The sequence below is a fragment of the Hypanus sabinus genome, chromosome 26 (genome assembly GCF_030144855.1).
Source record: "Hypanus sabinus isolate sHypSab1 chromosome 26, sHypSab1.hap1, whole genome shotgun sequence".
Lineage (NCBI taxonomy): Eukaryota > Metazoa > Chordata > Chondrichthyes > Myliobatiformes > Dasyatidae > Hypanus > Hypanus sabinus.
In genome coordinates, this window is record NC_082731.1 from 42,469,097 (window position 1) to 42,488,138 (window position 19,042).

The following is a 19,042-nucleotide window of genomic DNA, read 5'->3' on the forward strand; positions in this document are numbered from 1 at the left end:
AAGGACACAGGACGCAGCGGAACGTTTAGTAAAAAGCTGGTGAGTGACCTGTGGTCACAATGGGTAAGTTAGCTGACTGAATAACTGTGACATATCTCCCCTCCGTGAAGGTGCTGGACAGCACAGATTATACTGAGTTGGTCTATCTTTCAAAGGAGGTTCACCCTTGATTGTAGACTAAAGGAGAGGGAAACCAGAAGTTCTTGAGCCAGTCCTCATTGACAGATCAGAGATGGAGAGGGTCAGCAGCTTTAAATTTTGAAGACCCTGACCTGGAGTTACACTCTTAACTTTGTGGGAATGGGACCCGCTCTCGGGGGTCTCACGACCGGCTGCATTTCGATATCCCAAGAATGTGGCCTGGAGGACTAGTGTGTCTTCAGGGTGTCAGATTTCCGTGGCTCTGGAGACGGGCTGATTCTAGGCCGGTGCCCCTGACTGAGGCATTGCAGGAGAACACGGAACATCGGGAGCAGCAGGTTAGCTGTTGGGGATTGTGTGTATGGAGAGCTGCGTCTTGCTGGGGCCGACTCCCCGGGCGCAGAGCTCAGAAAAAGCGACACAACAGACTTTTAACAATGTAAAGCAGCGAGTCGTTTGTTATGCTTCCCCTCTAGCTGTGAAACAGGGACACCTCTTTTTCCCTTATGAGGGAGAGGGAGAGCCTGTGGTACATCGAATTACTGGGTGAACGAGTAGTCAGGTCTGTGTACTGATGCTTTGCTGCACGCTTGCGTGCTCGGTGGAGGGCGCTGATGCTTTTGCTGGTGGGGGTGGAAGAGGGGTCGTTGCTTTGCCCCTGCTTGTATGTGGGGGGGGGGCTTTGGGGTTCTAACATTTAACTGTCGTTCATTCTTTGGGGCACTCCTCTGTTTTTGTGGATGTTTGGGAAGAAAAGGAATTTCAGGATGTACATAGTATACATTTCTTTGACATTAAATGTACCTATTGAAACCTGTTGAAATTCCTGGGTGTTACTATTTCAGAAGATCTATCCCGGACCCAGCACGTAAGGGCAATTGCAAAGAAAGCACAGCAGGGGCTCTACTTCCTTAGGAGTCTGCAGAGATTTAGCATGACAACCTTCTATAGATGTGTAGTGTGGTGGCTGCATCTTGGCCCAGAATGGAAGCACCAATGCTTTTGAGGATCCTACAAAGGATAGTGGATTTGGTCCAGTACATCCCAGGTAAAGCCCTCCCAACCATTGAGCACATCTACATGAAACACTGTCGCAGGAAAGCAGCGTCCAGGGACCCCCCATCCAGGCAATGCTCTTTTCTCACTGCTGCCATCAGGAAGAAAGTACAGGAGCCTCAGGACTCGCACCACCAGGTTCAGGAACAGTTACTACCCCTCAACCATCAGGCTCTTGAACAAAAGGGGATAACTACACTCACTTGCCCCTCCATTGAGATGTTCCCACAACCAATGACCTCACTTTAAGGACTCTTTACCTCATATTCTCGTTATTTATTGCCATTTATTTATATTTGCATTTGCTTAGCTTGTTGTTTTCTGCACTCTGGTTGATCTTTCACCGATCCTGTTTTAGTTACTATCCTATAGATTTGCTGAGTATGCCCACAGGAAAATGAATCTCGGGGTTGTATATGGTGACATGTATGTACACTGATAAATAAAATTTACTTTGAACTTTGAACCCTGCCCTGTCCCCTACTAGCAACAGTATCAGTAGGTCGGGGACACTAACTGTTGTCTTAACTAGAATTGTTAAGCACTGATGCTTTCTCTTTAATCTGGTTAAGTTTATTGTGACTGGCACGGGTTTTCCACATTCCATGATTATCTAAAGGGGTCTCTTGCTTAGCACTGAAGCGGAGTCCTTGTGATTGTAGAGAATGATTTGTCTCATGGTGTCACCTGGCCATGCCTCCAATGCTCTGTTGGTATTCCTACGTCTAAACTCTTGTTTCTGTCCTGACGTGGGTTCCTCTGCTCCTGGGTTCAGTTGTAGCCGGCGCTCAATGTGACAGAGTCTGCCGTTCCCTGCACGTTGCAGGCGCTCACTGTGACAGAGCCTGCTGATTCTCCAGTCCTGTGTTCAGTCCAGTCAGCGCGCACCGTGACACGATTTTAAGGTAACTGGAGGAATGCGTGGGGGTGGTTGGATGTCAGAGATAGTTTTTTTTTTAAACGCAGAGTGGTGGGTGTGTGGAATGCACAACTGGGGTGTTAGTAGAGACAGATACATTAGGGACATTTAAGAGGCTTGGATAGGCACATGGATGAAAGAAAAATGGAGGGTTATCTGGGAGGGAGTGATCTTGGTTAAAAAGATTGGCACAACATCGTGGGCCAAACATCTATGTTTGAGCTCAACCAGTCAGGCAGCATCATAGCATCACTGTCTGGTATGGAGGGGCTACTGCACAGGACCAAAAGAAGCTGCAGAGGGTTGTAAATCTGGTCGACTTCATCTTGGGTACTAGCCTACAAAGTACCCAGGATACCTTTGAGGAGCGGTGTCTCAGAAAGGCAGCGTCCATTATTAAGGATCTCCCGCACCCAGGACATGCCCTTTTCTCACTGTTACCATCAGGTAGGAGGTACAGAAGCCTGAAGGCACACACTCAGCAATTCAGGAACAGCTTCTTCCCCTCTGATTCCTAAATAGACATTGAACCCTTGAAAGCTACCTCACTTTAAAAAAAAATACAGTATTTCTGTTTTTGCACATTTAAAAAATCTATTCAATATATGTAATTGATTTACTTGTTTATTTATTATTTTTAAATTTTATTTTTTTTTCTCTCTGTTAGATTATGTATTGCATTGAACTGCTGCTGCTAAGTTAACAAATTTCACATCACATAAAATGATGAGAGGCATTGATCGTGTGGATAGTCAGAGGCTTTTTCCCAGGGCTGAAATGGCTAGCATGAGAGGGCACCATTTTAAGGTACTTGGAAGTAGGTACAGAGGGGATGTCAGGGGTAAGTTTTTTACACAGAGAGTAGTGAGTGTGTGGAATGGGCTGCCGGTGACAGTGGTGGAGGTGGATACGATAGGGTCTTTTAAGAGACTCCTGGATAGGTACATGGAGCTCAGAAAAATAGAGGGCTATGGGTAACCCTAGGTGATTTCTAAAGTAGGGACATGTTCGGCACAGCTTTGTGGGCCAAAGGGCCTGTATTGTGCTGTAGGTTTTTTTCTGTTTCTATGCTGGAGATAATAAACATGATTCTGATTTTGCGGTGAGGCTTGCTCGTTGATGTTGAAGATAATGAGGAAGAACATGGTCCTCACCTCAGCACATGGTTCACCCAGATGATGTTCTTCTCGTTCCCATTCTTCACGTTGATCGAGATGGTGGCGCTCGACTGGACCCACATGTACCCTCCGTTCTTCTGCATCCAACGGTAATACTTCGTGACCACCTGACCCTTGTTCAACACTAGGGAGAGAGGAGAGTAGATCATCGTCAACAGAGCCCCGGATTGGGCCAAAGTCTGCCCTGCCCTGTGGAGCTACTGGGTTAAATGGTGCTGGGGGGTGAAGGGTTACTGAGGGATATTTTGAGGGAGTTGGATTAATGTCAGTGGGGATACAGTCAGAGAGACTGGGTGTTGGGGAGAGGGGTTACTGAGGGACATTGTGAGGGAGTTGGATTAATGTCAGTGGGGTCACAGTCAGAGAAACGGTGCTGGGGAGAGTAGTTACTGAGGGACGGTGTGAGGGAGTTGGATTAATGTCAGTGGGGATACAGTCAGAGAGACTGGGTGTTGGGGAGAGGAGTTACTGAGGGACAGTGTGAGGGAGCTAGATTAATGTCAGTGGGGATACAGTCAGAGAGACTGGGTGTTGGGGAGAGGAGTTACTGAGGGACAGTGTGAGGGAGCTGGATTAATATCAGAGGGGATACAGTCAGAGGGACAGGGTGTTGGGAAGAGGGGTTACTGAGGGACGGTGTGAGGGAGTTGGATTAATGTCAGTGGGGATACAGTCAGAGAGACAGGGTGTTGGGAAGAGGGGTTACTGAGGGACGGTGTGAGGGAGTTGGATTAATGTCAGTGGGGATACAGTCAGAGAGACAGGGTGTTGGGAAGAGGGGTTACTGAGGGACGGTGTGAGGGAGTTGGATTAATGTCGGTGGGGATACAGTCAGAGAGACAGGGTGTTGGGAAGAGGGGTTACTGAGGGACGGTGTGAGGGAGTTGGATTAATGTCAGTGGGGATACAGTCAGAGAGACAGGGTGTTGGGAAGAGGGGTTACTGAGGGACGGTGTGAGGGAGTTGGATTAATGTCAGTGGGGATGCAGTCAGAGAGACGGTGCTGTGGAGAGTAGTTACTGAGGGACGGTGTGAGGGAGTTGGATTAATGTCAGTGGGGATACAGTCAGAGAGACTGGGTGTTGGGGAGAGGGGTTACTGAGGGACATTGTGAGGGAGTTGGATTAATGTCAGTGGGGTCACAGTCAGAGAAACGGTGCTGGGGAGAGTAGTTACTGAGGGACGGTGTGAGGGAGTTGGATTAATGTCAGTGGGGATACAGTCAGAGAGACTGGGTGTTGGGGAGAGGAGTTACTGAGGGACAGTGTGAGGGAGCTAGATTAATGTCAGTGGGGATACAGTCAGAGAGACTGGGTGTTGGGGAGAGGAGTTACTGAGGGACAGTGTGAGGGAGCTGGATTAATATCAGAGGGGATACAGTCAGAGGGACAGGGTGTTGGGAAGAGGGGTTACTGAGGGACGGTGTGAGGGAGTTGGATTAATGTCAGTGGGGATACAGTCAGAGAGACAGGGTGTTGGGAAGAGGGGTTACTGAGGGACGGTGTGAGGGAGTTGGATTAATGTCAGTGGGGATACAGTCAGAGAGACAGGGTGTTGGGAAGAGGGGTTACTGAGGGACGGTGTGAGGGAGTTGGATTAATGTCAGTGGGGATACAGTCAGAGAGACAGGGTGTTGGGAAGAGGGGTTACTGAGGGACGGTGTGAGGGAGTTGGATTAATGTCAGTGGGGATGCAGTCAGAGAGACGGTGCTGTGGAGAGTAGTTACTGAGGGACAGTGTGAGGGAGCTGGATTAATATCAGAGGGGATACAGTCAGAGAGACTGGGTGTTGGGAAGAGGGGTTACTGAGGGATGGTGTGAGGGAGTTGGATTAATGTCTGGGGATACAGTCAGAGAGACAGGGTGTTGGGAAGAGGGGTTACTGAGGGACGGTGTGAGGGAGTTGGATTAATGTCAGTGGGGATACAGTCAGAGAGACAGGGTGTTGGGAAGAGGGGTTACTGAGGGATGGTGTGAGGGAGTTGGATTAATGTCAGTGGGGATACAGTCAGAGAGACAGGGTGTTGGGAAGAGGGGTTACTGAGGGACGGTGTGAGGGAGTTGGATTAATGTCAGTGGGGATGCAGTCAGAGAGACGGTGCTGGGGGAAGGAGTTACTGAGAGATGGTGTGAGGGAGCTGGATTAATATCAGTGGGGTTACAGTCAGAGAGACAGGGTGTTGGGAAGAGGGGTTACTGAGGGACGGTGTGAGGGAGTTATATTAATGTCAGTGGGGATACAGTCAGAGAGACAGGGTGTTGGGAAGAGGGGTTACTGAGGGACGGTGTGAGGGAGTTGGATTAATGTCAGTGGGGATACAGTCAGAGAGACAGGGTGTTGGGAAGAGGGGTTACTGAGGGACGGTGTGAGGGAGTTGGATTAATGTCAGTGGGGATGCAGTCAGAGAGACAGGGTGTTGGGAAGAGGGGTTACTGAGGGACGGTGTGAGGGAGTTGGATTAATGTCAGTGGGGATGCAGTCAGAGAGACGGTGCTGGGGAGAGTAGTTACTGAGGGACGGTGTGAGGGAGTTGGATTAATGTCAGTGGGGATACAGTCAGAGAGACTGGGTGTTGGGGAGAGGAGTTACTGAGGGACAGTGTGAGGGAGCTGGATTAATATCAGAGGGGATACAGTCAGAGAGACTGGGTGTTGGGAAGAGGGGTTACTGAGGGATGGTGTGAGGGAGTTGGATTAATGTCTGGGGATACAGTCAGAGAGACAGGGTGTTGGGAAGAGGGGTTACTGAGGGACGGTGTGAGGGAGTTGGATTAATGTCAGTGGGGATACAGTCAGAGAGACAGGGTGTTGGGAAGAGGGGTTACTGAGGGACGGTGTGAGGGAGTTGGATTAATGTCAGTGGGGATGCAGTCAGAGAGACGGTGCTGGGGGAAGGAGTTACTGAGAGATGGTGTGAGGGAGCTGGATTAATATCAGTGGGGTTACAGTCAGAGAGACAGGGTGTTGGGAAGAGGGGTTACTGAGGGACGGTGTGAGGGAGTTGGATTAATGTCAGTGGGGATACAGTCAGAGAGACAGGGTGTTGGGAAGAGGGGTTACTGAGGGACGGTGTGAGGGAGTTGGATTAATGTCAGTGGGGATGCAGTCAGAGAGACAGGGTGTTGGGAAGGGGTTACTGAGGGACGGTGTGAGGGAGTTGGATTAATGTCAGTGGGGATACAGTCAGAGAGACAGGGTGTTGGGAAGAGGGGTTACTGAGGGACGGTGTGAGGGAGTTGGATTAATGTCAGTGGGGATACAGTCAGAGAGACAGGGTGTTGGGAAGAGGGGTTACTGAGGGACGGTGTGAGGGAGTTGGATTAATGTCAGTGGGGATACAGTCAGAGAGACAGGGTGTTGGGAAGAGGGGTTACTGAGGGACGGTGTGAGGGAGTTGGATTAATGTCAGTGGGGATACAGTCAGAGAGACAGGGTGTTGGGAAGAGGGGTTACTGAGGGACGGTGTGAGGGAGCTGGATTAATGTCAATGGGGACACAGAGAGACTGGGTGCCGGAGAGAAGGTTTACTGAGGGATGGTGTGAGGGAGCTGGATTAATGTCAGTGGGGATACAGACAGACAGGCGGCTGGGGAAGAATGGTTAGTGAGGGACATTGTGAGGGAGCGGGATTAATGTCAGTGGGGATACAGACAGACAGGCGGCTGGGGAAGAATGGTTAGTGAGGGACATTGTGAGGGAGCTGGATTAATGTCAGTGAACATACAGTCAGTGAGATAGGGTGAGGGAACTGGCTTGTCAGTAACAGTTTGGTAACTATTTCACTTTATTGGTTTCATTTCACTAATTTACCCACAACCGATCTGATTGTCACACCTCCCCTCCAATCTGTGCCCTCTTCCAATCTTTCTCACATCGCCCATCCTCAGGCCCGCCATCTCCATCTCACCTCCTTCCCTCTTTGTCCACTGTATCTCTCCACCATTCTCTGTGCAGTCCTTTTCTCTCACTCTCTCTTTGCCTCTATCACCTTCGCCGTCCTTACTCTTGGTCCCTCTCTGTTTTTTCTCTGCATTCCCTCCTTTGCTCTTTCAATCTCTCTTACCCTTTCTCCACCTTCCTTCCCTCTCACTCCTTTCAGTGCTGTTCACAAGTCTTAAAGTGGCATGTATATATTGCTAGGTTGCCGAAGACCTTTGCACAGTTCTGTATTTGTCAACCATAAGACCACAAGACATAGGAGCAGAATTAGGCCATTCAGCCCATCAAATCTGCTCTGCCATTTCATCATGGCTGATACCGGATTCCAGTCACCCCCATACAACTTACCACTCGCCATAATCCCTTGACGCCTCAACCAGTCAGGAAACTATCAACTTCAGCTTTAAATATACCCACCAACTTGGCCTCCACTGCAACTCATTCCACAGATTTACTATTCTCTGGCTAAAAATTCCTCCTTACCCCTGTTCTAAAAGGTCTCTCCCCCTCAATTTTGACGTTGTGCCCTCTAGTTCTGGATTCTCCCACCCGAGGGAACTTCCTCTCCACATCCACCCCATCTAGTCCTTTCAACATTTGGTAGGTTTCAATGTGATCTCCCCACGTTCTTCTAAGTTCCAGTGAGGACAGGCCCAAAGCTGCGTCATTTGTTAACCCCTTCATTCTCGGAATCACTCTTGTGAATCTCTTCTGGACTCTCTCTAAAGGCAATACATCCTTTCTGGGGTAAGGGGGTTATCACAACAAGGAATGGAGAACGAGTTGTAAATATGGAGAGAGCCAAGGATGTTGGGAATGGTGAGGGTGGAGTGCCACAGGAGGGGGTTTGGGACGGGTGGCAGAGAAGGAGTGACAGGGGCGGGTGGGACTCACCCAGCCCTGAGACACCAGGCAAGGTCATTTGATTCCAAACAGTTGGTTTAATGATCATTGCAAACTATCTGTATGGAGCTTCCTGCTCCCTCCCCTCTACCCAACCACAAACCCCCTCTCCCTGCCCCCTTCCCACTCTCAGTCCACAACAGAGACCCAGATCAGAATCAGGTTTATCATCACTCACATATGTCATGAAATTTGTTTTTTTTTCATGGCGGCAGTACAGTGCAAAACATAAAATTACTACAGGACTGTGCAAAAGTCTTAGGCACCCTAGCTTCATATAACCCTCGCCATCCGGGACAAGCCTTCTTCTCATTACTACAGATACTCATTGGGTAAATAATAAATCCCTCTACACTGTCCCATCACACACTCCCAGGACAGGGACAGCACGGGTTAGATACAGAGTGAAGCTCCCTCTACACTGTCCCATCACACACTCCCAGGACAGGGACAGCACGGGTTAGATACAGAGTGAAACTCCCTCTACACTGTCCCTTCACACACTCCCAGGACAGGGACAGCACGGGTTAGATACAGAGTGAAGCTCCCTCCACACTGTCCCATCACACACTCCCAGGACAGGGACAGCACGGGTTAGATACAGAGTGAAGCTCCCTCTACACTGTCCCATCACACACTCCCAGGACAGGGACAGTACGGGTTAGATACAGAGTGAATCTCCCTCTGCACTGTCCCATCACACGCTCCCAGGACAGGGACAGCACGGGTTAGATACAGAGTGAAGCTCCCTCTACACTGTCCCATCACACACTCCCAGGACAGGGACAGCACTGGTTAGATACAGAGTGAATCTCCTTCTACACTGTCCCATCACACACTCCCAGGACAGGGACAGCACGGGTTAGATACAGAGTGAAGCTCCCTCCACACTGTCCCATCACACACTCCCAGGACAGGGACAGTACGGGTTAGATACAGAGTGAATCTCCCTCTGCACTGTCCCATCACACGCTCCCAGGACAGGGACAGCACGGGTTAGATACAGAGTGAAGCTCTCTCTGCACCATCTGGAGATAGTCTGGATGACCGGGGACTGAGATCTCTAAGTAAAGAAACATATTTTTCCTTGCTGCCTTGCACTAGCAGTCAGTATATCCACTGACTTAATTGTGTTGCTGTGGACAGTTCTCACTGATTGAAGTACTGCGTTCCCGAAGCAATGTGCTCCGTACAGTGGGGCTGTCAGGGAATTGGGAAGGAACGGATTTACTCACAGTCCAGGTGGCTATGTCGGATCCCTTCCACATCCTCAGCGTGAATGAAGTGATAGCAGTTCTTCCCCACCACGTCCGCTGTGGACAAGTCCATGTAGTCCGAGATCCTGGGAGATGGAACACGGATGAGAGGGAAATGAAAGAACTGCTGTTTTCGACAAGGACCTGAACGAGACTTCAAGCCCTGAGCAGTAAGTGAGTTTTCCCTTATTACCCCACACATTATACAAAAGAAATCTGAACTAAAACAGAACCAGACAAGCTGTTCCGTCTTATAACACTGAAATAGTTCCATCACACACTCCCCGGACAGGGACAGCACGGGTTAGATACAGAGTGAAGCTCCCTCCACACTGTCCCATCACACACTCCCAGGACAGGGACAGTGTGGGTTAGATACAGAGAGAAGCTCCCTCTACACCGTCCCATCACACACTCCCAGGACAGGGACAGCACGGGTTAGATACAGAGTGAAGCTCCCTCTACACTGTCCCATCACACACTCCCAGGACAGGGACAGCACGGGTTAGATACAGAGTGAAGCTCCCTCTACATTGTCCCATCACACACTTCCAGGACAGGGACAGCACGGGTTAGATACAGAGTGAATCTCCCTCTACACTGTCCCATCCACTCCCAGGACAGGGACAGCACGGGTTAGATACAGAGTGAATCTCCCTCTACACTGTCCCATCATACACTTCCAGGACAGGGACAGCACGAGTTAGATACAGAGTGAAGCTCCCTCTACACTGTCCCATCATACACTCCCAGGGCAGGGCCAACATGGAGACACAGGAAACTGCAGAATATGAGGCCGCAAACAATTTGCAGATGAACTCAGATGGTTGAGCAGCATCTGTGAGTGAAAAAGGATTGTTGACCATTTGAGTCAAAACTCTGCATCTAGGACTCATGCCGTGTCATCACAATAGAATTTCCCTCCATACCTCTACAACACTCCAACAAAGGGTAAGACCATAGGAGCAGGAAGAGGCCATTTGGTCCATTATGTCTGTTCCACCCTTCCATCATGGCTGAATTATTTTCCTTCTCAACTTCATTCCCTCTCTTGTAGCCAATTCCATTTCCTCACCTCTCGCCGTGTAAAACCACTTTTCCCTCAGGGCATGTTCAGTCCAGTCACCATAGACCATAAGACATAGGAGCTGAATTAGGCTGTTCATCTCAAAGGCCCTGCCCTGCCATTCCATCATGGCTGATTTATTATCCCATTCTGCTACCTTCTCCCCATAAACATGATACCCTGTCTAACCAAGAATCTATCAACCTCCACCTTAAATATACCCAATGACTTGGTCTCTACAGCCATTTGTTGCATCAAGTTCCACAGATTCAGCACCCCCTGGCTGAAGAAATTCCTCCTCATCTGCATCCTCTATTCTGAGCTGGTGCTCTTTGGTTTTGGACCTCCCAGCTGCTGGGAACATCCTCTCCACATTCACTCCATTGAGGCTTTTCAACACCCGACATTGAGATCACCCCTATTTCTTCTGACCCTGGGAACAGTTTCTATCTGCCCTGAAAGACCCATCATCCTCTCATCATCACCTCCTCCATCGAGCAAGAACAGCTGCTCCTCTGTGTCTGATTTCCACTGACAATCTCCTCACTTGACAGATGCAGTATTACATTCAAGTGCACTCATTTTTAACAGGCAGGCAGGTGCGTAACATGGATAGAGGGAGCACAGATCCTCTCCTTCCCCCTCTCTTCCTCTCTCTTTCCCTCTGTCCCCCTCTCCACCTCAGTCTCTCTATTTCTCCCTCTGGACTGGAGAGGGAATGTCCAGTCAGTTGGAGATGGACAGGGAGAGAGGGAGTGTCCAGTCGGTTGGAGATGGACAGGGAGAGAGGGAGTGTCCGGTCGGTTGGAGATGGACAGGGAGAGAGGGAGTGTCCGGTCGGTTGGAGATGGACAGGGAGAGAGGGAGTGTCCGGTCGGTTGGAGATGGACAGGGAGAGAGGGAGTGTCCGGTCGGTTGGAGATGGACAGGGAGAGAGGGAGTGTCCGGTCGGTTGGAGATGGACAGGGAGAGAGGGAGTGTCCGGTCGGTTGGAGATGGACAGGGAGAGAGGGAGTGTCCGGTCGGTTGGAGATGGACAGGGAGAGAGGGAGTGTCCAGTCAGTTGGAGGTAGAGAGGGAGTGTCCAGTTAGTTGGAGATGGACAGGGAGAGAGGGAGTGTCCGGTCGGTTGGAGATGGACAGGGAGAGAGGGAGTGTCCGGTCGGTTGGAGATGGACAGGGAGAGAGGGAGTGTCCGGTCGGTTGGAGATGGACAGGGAGAGAGGGAGTGTCCGGTCGGTTGGAGATGGACAGGGAGAGAGGGAGTGTCCGGTCGGTTGGAGATGGACAGGGAGAGAGGGAGTGTCCGGTCGGTTGGAGATGGACAGGGAGAGAGGGAGTGTCCGGTCGGTTGGAGATGGACAGGGAGAGAGGGAGTGTCCAGTCAGTTGGATGTGGACAGGGAGAGAGGGAATGTCCGGTCGGTTGGAGATGGACAGGGAGAGAGGGAGTGTCCGGTCGGTTGGAGATGGACAGGGAGAGAGGGAGTGTCCGGTCGGTTGGAGATGGACAGGGAGAGAGGGAGTGTCCGGTCGGTTGGAGATGGACAGGGAGAGAGGGAGTGTCCGGTCAGTTGGAGATGGACAGGGAGAGAGGGAGTGTCCAGTCAGTTGGAGGTAGAGAGGGAGTGTCCAGTCAGTTGGAGATGGACAGGGAGAGAGGGAGTGTCCGGTCGGTTGGAGATGGACAGGGAGAGAGGGAGTGTCCGGTCGGTTGGAGATGGACAGGGAGAGAGGGAGTCTCCAGTCAGTTGGATGTGGACAGGGAGAGAGGGAGTGTCCAGTCAGTTGGATGTGGACAGGGAGAGAGGGAATGTCCGGTCGGTTGGAGATGGACAGGGAGAGAGGGAGTGTCCGGTCAGTTGGAGATGGACAGGGAGAGAGGGAGTGTCCGGTCGGTTGGAGATGGACAGGGAGAGAGGGAGTGTCCGGTCGGTTGGAGATGGACAGGGAGAGAGGGAGTGTCCGGTCGGTTGGAGATGGACAGGGAGAGAGGGAGTGTCCGGTCGGTTGGAGATGGACAGGGAGAGAGGGAGTGTCCAGTCAGTTGGATGTGGACAGGGAGAGAGGGAATGTCCAGTCAGTTGGAGGTGGACAGGGAGGGAGTGTCCAGTCAGTTGGAGGTGGACAGGGAGGGAGTGTCCAGTGAGTGAGGGTCTTTGCCTAGGCTAGGGACATCAGACAGGAGTGTTTGAGATGGCCAGGGAGAGAGGGAGCCAGGTAATTGACTGAAAGACAGTTAAAAAGGCAGCTGACAGTTGAATAAGACAGCAGAGACACAGGAGGAGAAGCAGAAGGATTAAATTCACGAAAGGATCAAAGGAAAGGTAAGACATGTGCTTAACACAAAGAAAGATTTGCATTTGCATTGCGCCTTCCAGCATGACCGATAGCCAATCAAATCCTTTCAAGAGATGACCGGTATTGAAAAGTAGCGAATAGTATCAGCCTCATCACTGCCCATCCCACAGGGGTTAGTGTGAACACGAGGGGAAGGCCATTCGGCCAATCAAACATGCCCTGCCCTTCAACGTGGCCACGGCTGATCTGCCCCAGGTGTTACCTCCTCCCCTGTGTGAGTTTCCCTCAATTGATGAGTCACACAGGACCGAAACAGAAGGCCCTTCTGCCCTTCGTGTCCCTGCCGACCACTTGGTCTATTGACACTCATCCCATTTGCTCGTATTAGGATGATATTGTAGAGTAGATGGCTCTGGGGCTCTACCCACTGGAATTCATAAGACTGTAGGGTGACCTCATTGAAATCTATTTGACGTCAAAGCCTTGAAAAATAGAGTGGATTTGCAGAAGATGTTTCCTGTGGTGAGTGGGGTGGGGGGAGTCTAAGACCAGAGGACACAGCCTCAGAATAGAGGGGTGCCCTTTTAGAACGGAGCTAAGAAGGAATTTCTTTAGCCAGAGAGTAGTGAATCTGTAGAATTTGTTGCCAGAGGCAATTGCAGGGATCATCACTGGGTTTGTTTAAGGCAGAGGTTGGTAGCTTCTTGATTGGTCAGGGCTTGAAAGGATAGGAGGGGAAGACAGGAGCTGGGGCTGAGAGGGAAAGTTGGTTCAGCAGACTCGATGGGCCAAATGCCCTAATACTGCTCCTATACCTTATGGGCTTTTGTCAAGAAGCATTGTGCTCAGGCTTTTATTTTGAAATACAGCCCGTCCAACTTTCATAGAAACATAGAAAACCTACAGCACAATACAGGCTCTTCAGCCCACAGAGTTGTACCGAACATGTCCCTACCTTAGAAATTATTAGGGTTACCCATAGCCCTCTATTTTTCTAAGCTCCATGTAACTATCCAAAAGTCTCTTAAAAGCCCCTATCATATCCACCTACACCACCATTGCCGGCAGCCCATCCCACGCACTCACCACTCTCTGAGTAAAAAAACTTACCCCTGACATCTCCTCTGTACCTACTCCCCAGCACCTTAAACCTGTGTCCTCTTGTGGCAACCATTTCAGCCCTGGAAAAAAGCCTCTGACTAACCACACCTTCAATGCCTCTCATCATCTTATACACATCTATCAGGTCACCTCTCATCCTCTGTCACTCCAAGGAGAAAAGGCCGAGTTCACTCAACCTATTCTCATAAGGCATGCTCCCCGATCCAGGCACCATCCTTGCAAGTCTCCTCTGCACCCTTTCTATAGTTTCCACATCCTTCCTGTAGTGAGGTGACCAGAAATGAACACAGTACTCCATAATGATAGTGCTGCCAACTTTAATTCTGTAATTCACTTGGCCCACGTCAGGTGGGTGGCCATTTTGTTTTGGTGTCCTTTTTGAATGGAGATGAGGAGGAATTTCGTTAGCCAGAGGGTGCTAGAATCTGTGGAACCCATTGCCACAGGTGGCTGTGGAGGCCAAGTCACTGGGTATATTTAAGGCAGAGGTTGATAGATTCTTGATTAGTCAGGAATTTGTCATGAAGGGGCCAATTTCTCCCCAAGCCTAAATTCCTCTAATCCAGGCAACACCCCAGTGAACCTTCTCTGCACCCTCTCCAAAGCATTCACATCCTTCCTATAGTGTGGCAAACAGAAATGTACAATATTCTAAGTGTGGTCTAACCAGTGTTTTGTGCAGTTGCATCGTAACCACTGTTCCCTCTAAGATGTGCGGCCTCATGGTAACTGAAATGCCCCCACGCACACAGCCTTTGTTGCCACGCCAGCTGGAATTTTCTTTTACATCGTGTTTTGTTAATGTGCCACATCGTTTTCAGGCTGCGTACAAATTTCCTGTTTGGTCTGTGCAGCTGTAGAACAAAGATTCGCTCATTCCGTATTTCCCCGCATCTTTTAATAACTTACACTCAGTGACCATTTTATTAGGTACAGCTGTTCATTAGTGCAAATATCTAATCAGCCAATCATGTGGCAACGACTCAATGCATAAATGCATGGAGAGGGGAGGGAGCGGGAAGCACCAGAGAGACATTCTGTAATGATCAATAAACCAATTGTTTGGAATCAAATTACCTTGCCTGGTGACTCAGGGATGGGTATGTCTGCATCTACGCCACCCCCCGCCCCGGCACTCCTTCTCTGCCACCTGTCCCATACTCCTCCCACAGTACTCCACCCTCGCCACTCCCAACATCCTTTGCTCCCGCTAGATTCACAAAACAGTACTCCAAACGAAACAACGTTCCTCCAGATCATGGAGTATCCTCCACTATATACACTGTCTATCACACACTGCGTATAGAACTGTGCAAAATTCAAAAGCTCGCTGTACTAGTGACGAGACCTTGGTGGTAGTCATCAGTCTCACAGCCTGAGGGAAGGAGCTGTTACCCACTCTTGTACCTCCTCCCTGACGGCAGTTGGTCAGAGAGATTGTGGGATGAGTGGTAGGGTTTCTCAACGATGTTTTGGGCTGGAGGTCACTCCCAAAGGGAGTCTGTGACAGGCCAGAGGTTGTTCCCCACGGGAGGCTGCTTCCCGTGGACTGAGAAGGACCGAGTTTGAGCTGACGGATGCTGACGGAGGATGTTTTCGAATTTATGTGATTATAAATTTATATTTGCCTCCTTCAATTTGTCCTTTCTTGTTGCCAATCAGCCAGTGGGCGATATGTTACTTTCTTGGGTGGGGCAGGAGTTAGGTGTTTGATGTTATTGTCACTGTTTTTTTGCATGGCAGGGTCTTGGTAGTTGGGGGGGGGGGCTGGTTTGATGTTTTAGCTGCCGTGCATGGGTGGGAGATTTATTAGTTTTTGTGCGAGGGAGATTAGCGAGGGGTTTGGGAGTTTGGGAGTTCTTTTGCATGCAGGAGGGGGACCAATGACTTCATTTTTTTCTTTATCTCATGGCTATTTGGAGAAGAAAAATCTCAGAGTTGTATTCTGCGAACATACTTTGATAATAAAAAGAACCTTTGAACCGTTGATAAACAATGCTCCCGGTAAGTGTCACCAACACCTCTATCACGTGTGCTCTGTTGGATCTTGTGATACTTTGATCCAGACTGTCTTCAGAAGTCAAGAGTGAGATGTACATCTTGTGATTACAGCCAGTTTTAAGGTGTTTGTAGCTAACATTGATCAACTTACTCCATTGTAAGGAAGGAAGAGAACAAAGATGTCACGGTCATCTTATAGCAGAGATGAGGAGGGCACAGGGTAGTCAATCAGTGGGCTTCATTGCCACAGCCAGCTGTGGAGACCAAGTTTTTGAGCATATTTAATTTTGGGTGACATCTCCAGCAAAGGAGGTGTAAGGTGCTCCTTCCCTCCACTAGCCTGCAGGTCACCCTTGGGCAAGGAGTACAGGTAGTCCCCGAGTTACGAACATCCGACTTACGGGCAACTTGTACTTACGAACCGAGGAAGAAGAACACCGTCCGCCGTTTTAAGTCGGATCGCGACGCCGTCCGCCATTTTAAGTCGTTGCCATTGACACTGTGTTTAACTTTGTATTTGGCTTAAATTTTTCTTAGTAAGATTCACCCTGACCCCACCCGCTCCCCCCCCCCCCATTCCGGTCGGCTGGTGGGGCAGTGAGATCAGCGCCGGGATGGAGAATGGAGATTCCTGAGTGCGATCCATTGATAGACCGTTCCTGTGCCGGGTTGATTTTGATCTAGTGACTCCGTACCATCCGGGCTGTGTTGATGTCGAGCTCGCAACTTGACCTCGTAAAAAAACACTGCCGCCTCCAGTTTAAATTCCCACACGGAATATTGTGGAGGATCAAATACCCAAACCCAGCACAGCCCCCACTTGTCCCATTTAGCCTGTCTTAGTCCAGTGGTCCTTAGGATCCAGTGGACCTCGGGAGCCGCCACCGGCAGTGTTTCTGTTCCATTGACGGGAAGCAATCGCGATTGAAAATAAAGTGGAAATAACAAAGCATTTGGAAAGAGGTGAAACGCCATCGGTCATTGGAAAAGCGTTAGGCTACAGTCGGTCAACGATCGGAACAATTTTAAAGGATAACGGATAAAGTGAGAATAATGGAGCATTTGAAAGGCGCTGCCCCGATGAAAGCTACAATTATTACTAGGCAACGCAACAGTTTAATTATTGGAATACATACGTTTCTTAAGTGTTTTATATGCATAGAAAGGAAAAAAAATATATACTATATACTAAGACAAACGTTTGATTAACTGACGCTAAATAATACCGGATGTACTTGTTCCGACTTCCATACAAATCCAACTTAAAGACGGACTCAGGAACGGAACTCGTACGTAACCCGGGGTCTGCCTGTACTTAAAGGGGCAGTGCTAACCCCTTGTTTGTTCAATTGTCCTGATCCTTGCCTAGTGAAGTCCTGGCTGAGTTATTGCAAGTTGTCCAAGACCTTGCAAATTCAACTGTTCTGTTTTGTTATAAAATTTCTGGTTTCAAATGAAATTTAATCGGAACCTGAGGGTCAACTTTTGCCTCCCAGAGGATGGTCAGTATATGGAATGAGCTGCTGGAGGAAGTGGCTGAGACAAGTACTCATTCGACATTCGAAAGACATTTAGACAGTGGATAGGAAAGGTTTAAAGAGTTATGGGTCAAATGCAATCAAACAGGCTTAGCATTGGGAATCTTGGTCAGCATGGACTAGATGGGCTGAAGGGCCTGTTTCTGCGCTCTATGATTCTCTGATCCTCCAACTCAGGAGTTCCCAACCTGGGATCCACAAACCCTTGCTTAATGGTATCGGTCCATGGTATGAAAAAGGTTGGAAACACCAACTCCAAGAGGGCCACAACCTTGTCGAGGTTTAGAGGCCAGTGTGCCTCAATGACCCAGAAAGCCATGTTAGCTGGAGTCAGGGTCTTGTGGTTTGGCTCTTGATAGGGTCACCCATGCCTAACAGGTCAAATGGGTAGAGGCCAGGCTGAGTGTGGTCCTCTGGTCCTCCAGGTTCAGGGGTTCAGCTCAGGGCTAACAACCCTGACTGGTCAAAAAACAATCGTTATGTAAACAGCGATGAAGGGTCCGTCTACATCTTAGAATGACGGTATTCCAGAGTCTCCACCCAGGATTGCATGACTGACAGTAGTGAAAACTGAGAGGAAGCTACTGACATGATGAAGGAAGCCCTGAACACCGACAGAGATGGAGGATCTTGTGTCAACATAGCTGCCCTAAACGTCAACGGTGTAACAAGCAATGAGAAGATAAAAAAGGTTGTAAATCCCTGCTCTAATTCAGGTGTTTCCAACATGAGGTCCACAGACCCTTTGTTTACTGATATTTGTATAAAAAAGGTTGGAGTCTAACCGGATAATAGTTGGAATAGACACACCATTGACAATTACCAGGTGGACAAACAGAGGGAGGGTCAAGAGTATCAGATCTACAGAGCAGAAAGCAGGTGCGATGAGATCCACCATGGTCACAGAGCTCTCGTACTCAGAGTGAGCTCCCCGCAGTATCCGCCTCCTGCGCAGCATTCCAACTGCCTGCCCTGTGCTGATCCGCCATGGTCGTAGAGCTCTCGTACTCTGAGCGAGCTCCCTGCGGCATTCCGACTCCCTGCCCCGCCCTGCGCCGAGCCCCACTGACCTGTTCTCACAGTAGATGATCTGAAGGTCGAGGCTGACCCTGGAGACAAACATGTGGCACTCGATGCGCACCTCGTTGATGGTGGAAGGAGGGAGTGTGTGGGCCAGGGCCACCATCCCCATGAACTTGGTGGGGACGGCGCGGGCGTGGGGCAAAGATATCCGCGGCCTCAGGCGACCTGTGACGTGAATGACCTGAAAGGAAAGAGGGAAGTTAATGGGATAGTGCTCGCTGTCAGCAAGGAGTTTTTTTACCCTCCGACCACTGGGCTTCCTCCTGGCCAAGTCCCTTCATTGCCACTTGTTTGCTACTCCCTCCAAAGATGCTGCCTGACTTGCTGCATTCGTCCATAATTTTGTGTGTGTTGTGAAGGCGAATATCTTTGTTCTGCTCTTGGTGGGATTTAGAACAACTCAGTGCTGGAACTGGCCCTTCAACTAAACACTGTACTGATACAATCAAACTAATGACACTCCACTCAGAGAGTTGTAAACTCAGTCAGCTCCATCATGGGCAATAGCCTCTGTAGTATCCAGGACATCTTCAAGGAATG

The 19,042-nt window shown here is 49.7% G+C and overlaps 1 protein-coding gene across 1 annotated transcript in view; it reads right to left on the reverse strand.

The window, feature by feature from the left end:
* The window catches only part of LOC132381756 (neuronal PAS domain-containing protein 3-like), a 611,027-nt gene that overhangs the window by 11,080 nt on the left and 580,905 nt on the right, over window positions 1–19,042 (reverse strand). Inside the window, exons 8-10 of the mRNA XM_059951328.1 lie at window positions 18,490–18,683; window positions 9,372–9,478; window positions 3,271–3,418 (exon numbers count right to left, since the gene is read on the reverse strand). Coding sequence (XP_059807311.1) covers window positions 3,271–3,418; window positions 9,372–9,478; window positions 18,490–18,683 — 449 coding nt within the window. The remainder of the gene's footprint in view (window positions 1–3,270; window positions 3,419–9,371; window positions 9,479–18,489; window positions 18,684–19,042) is intronic.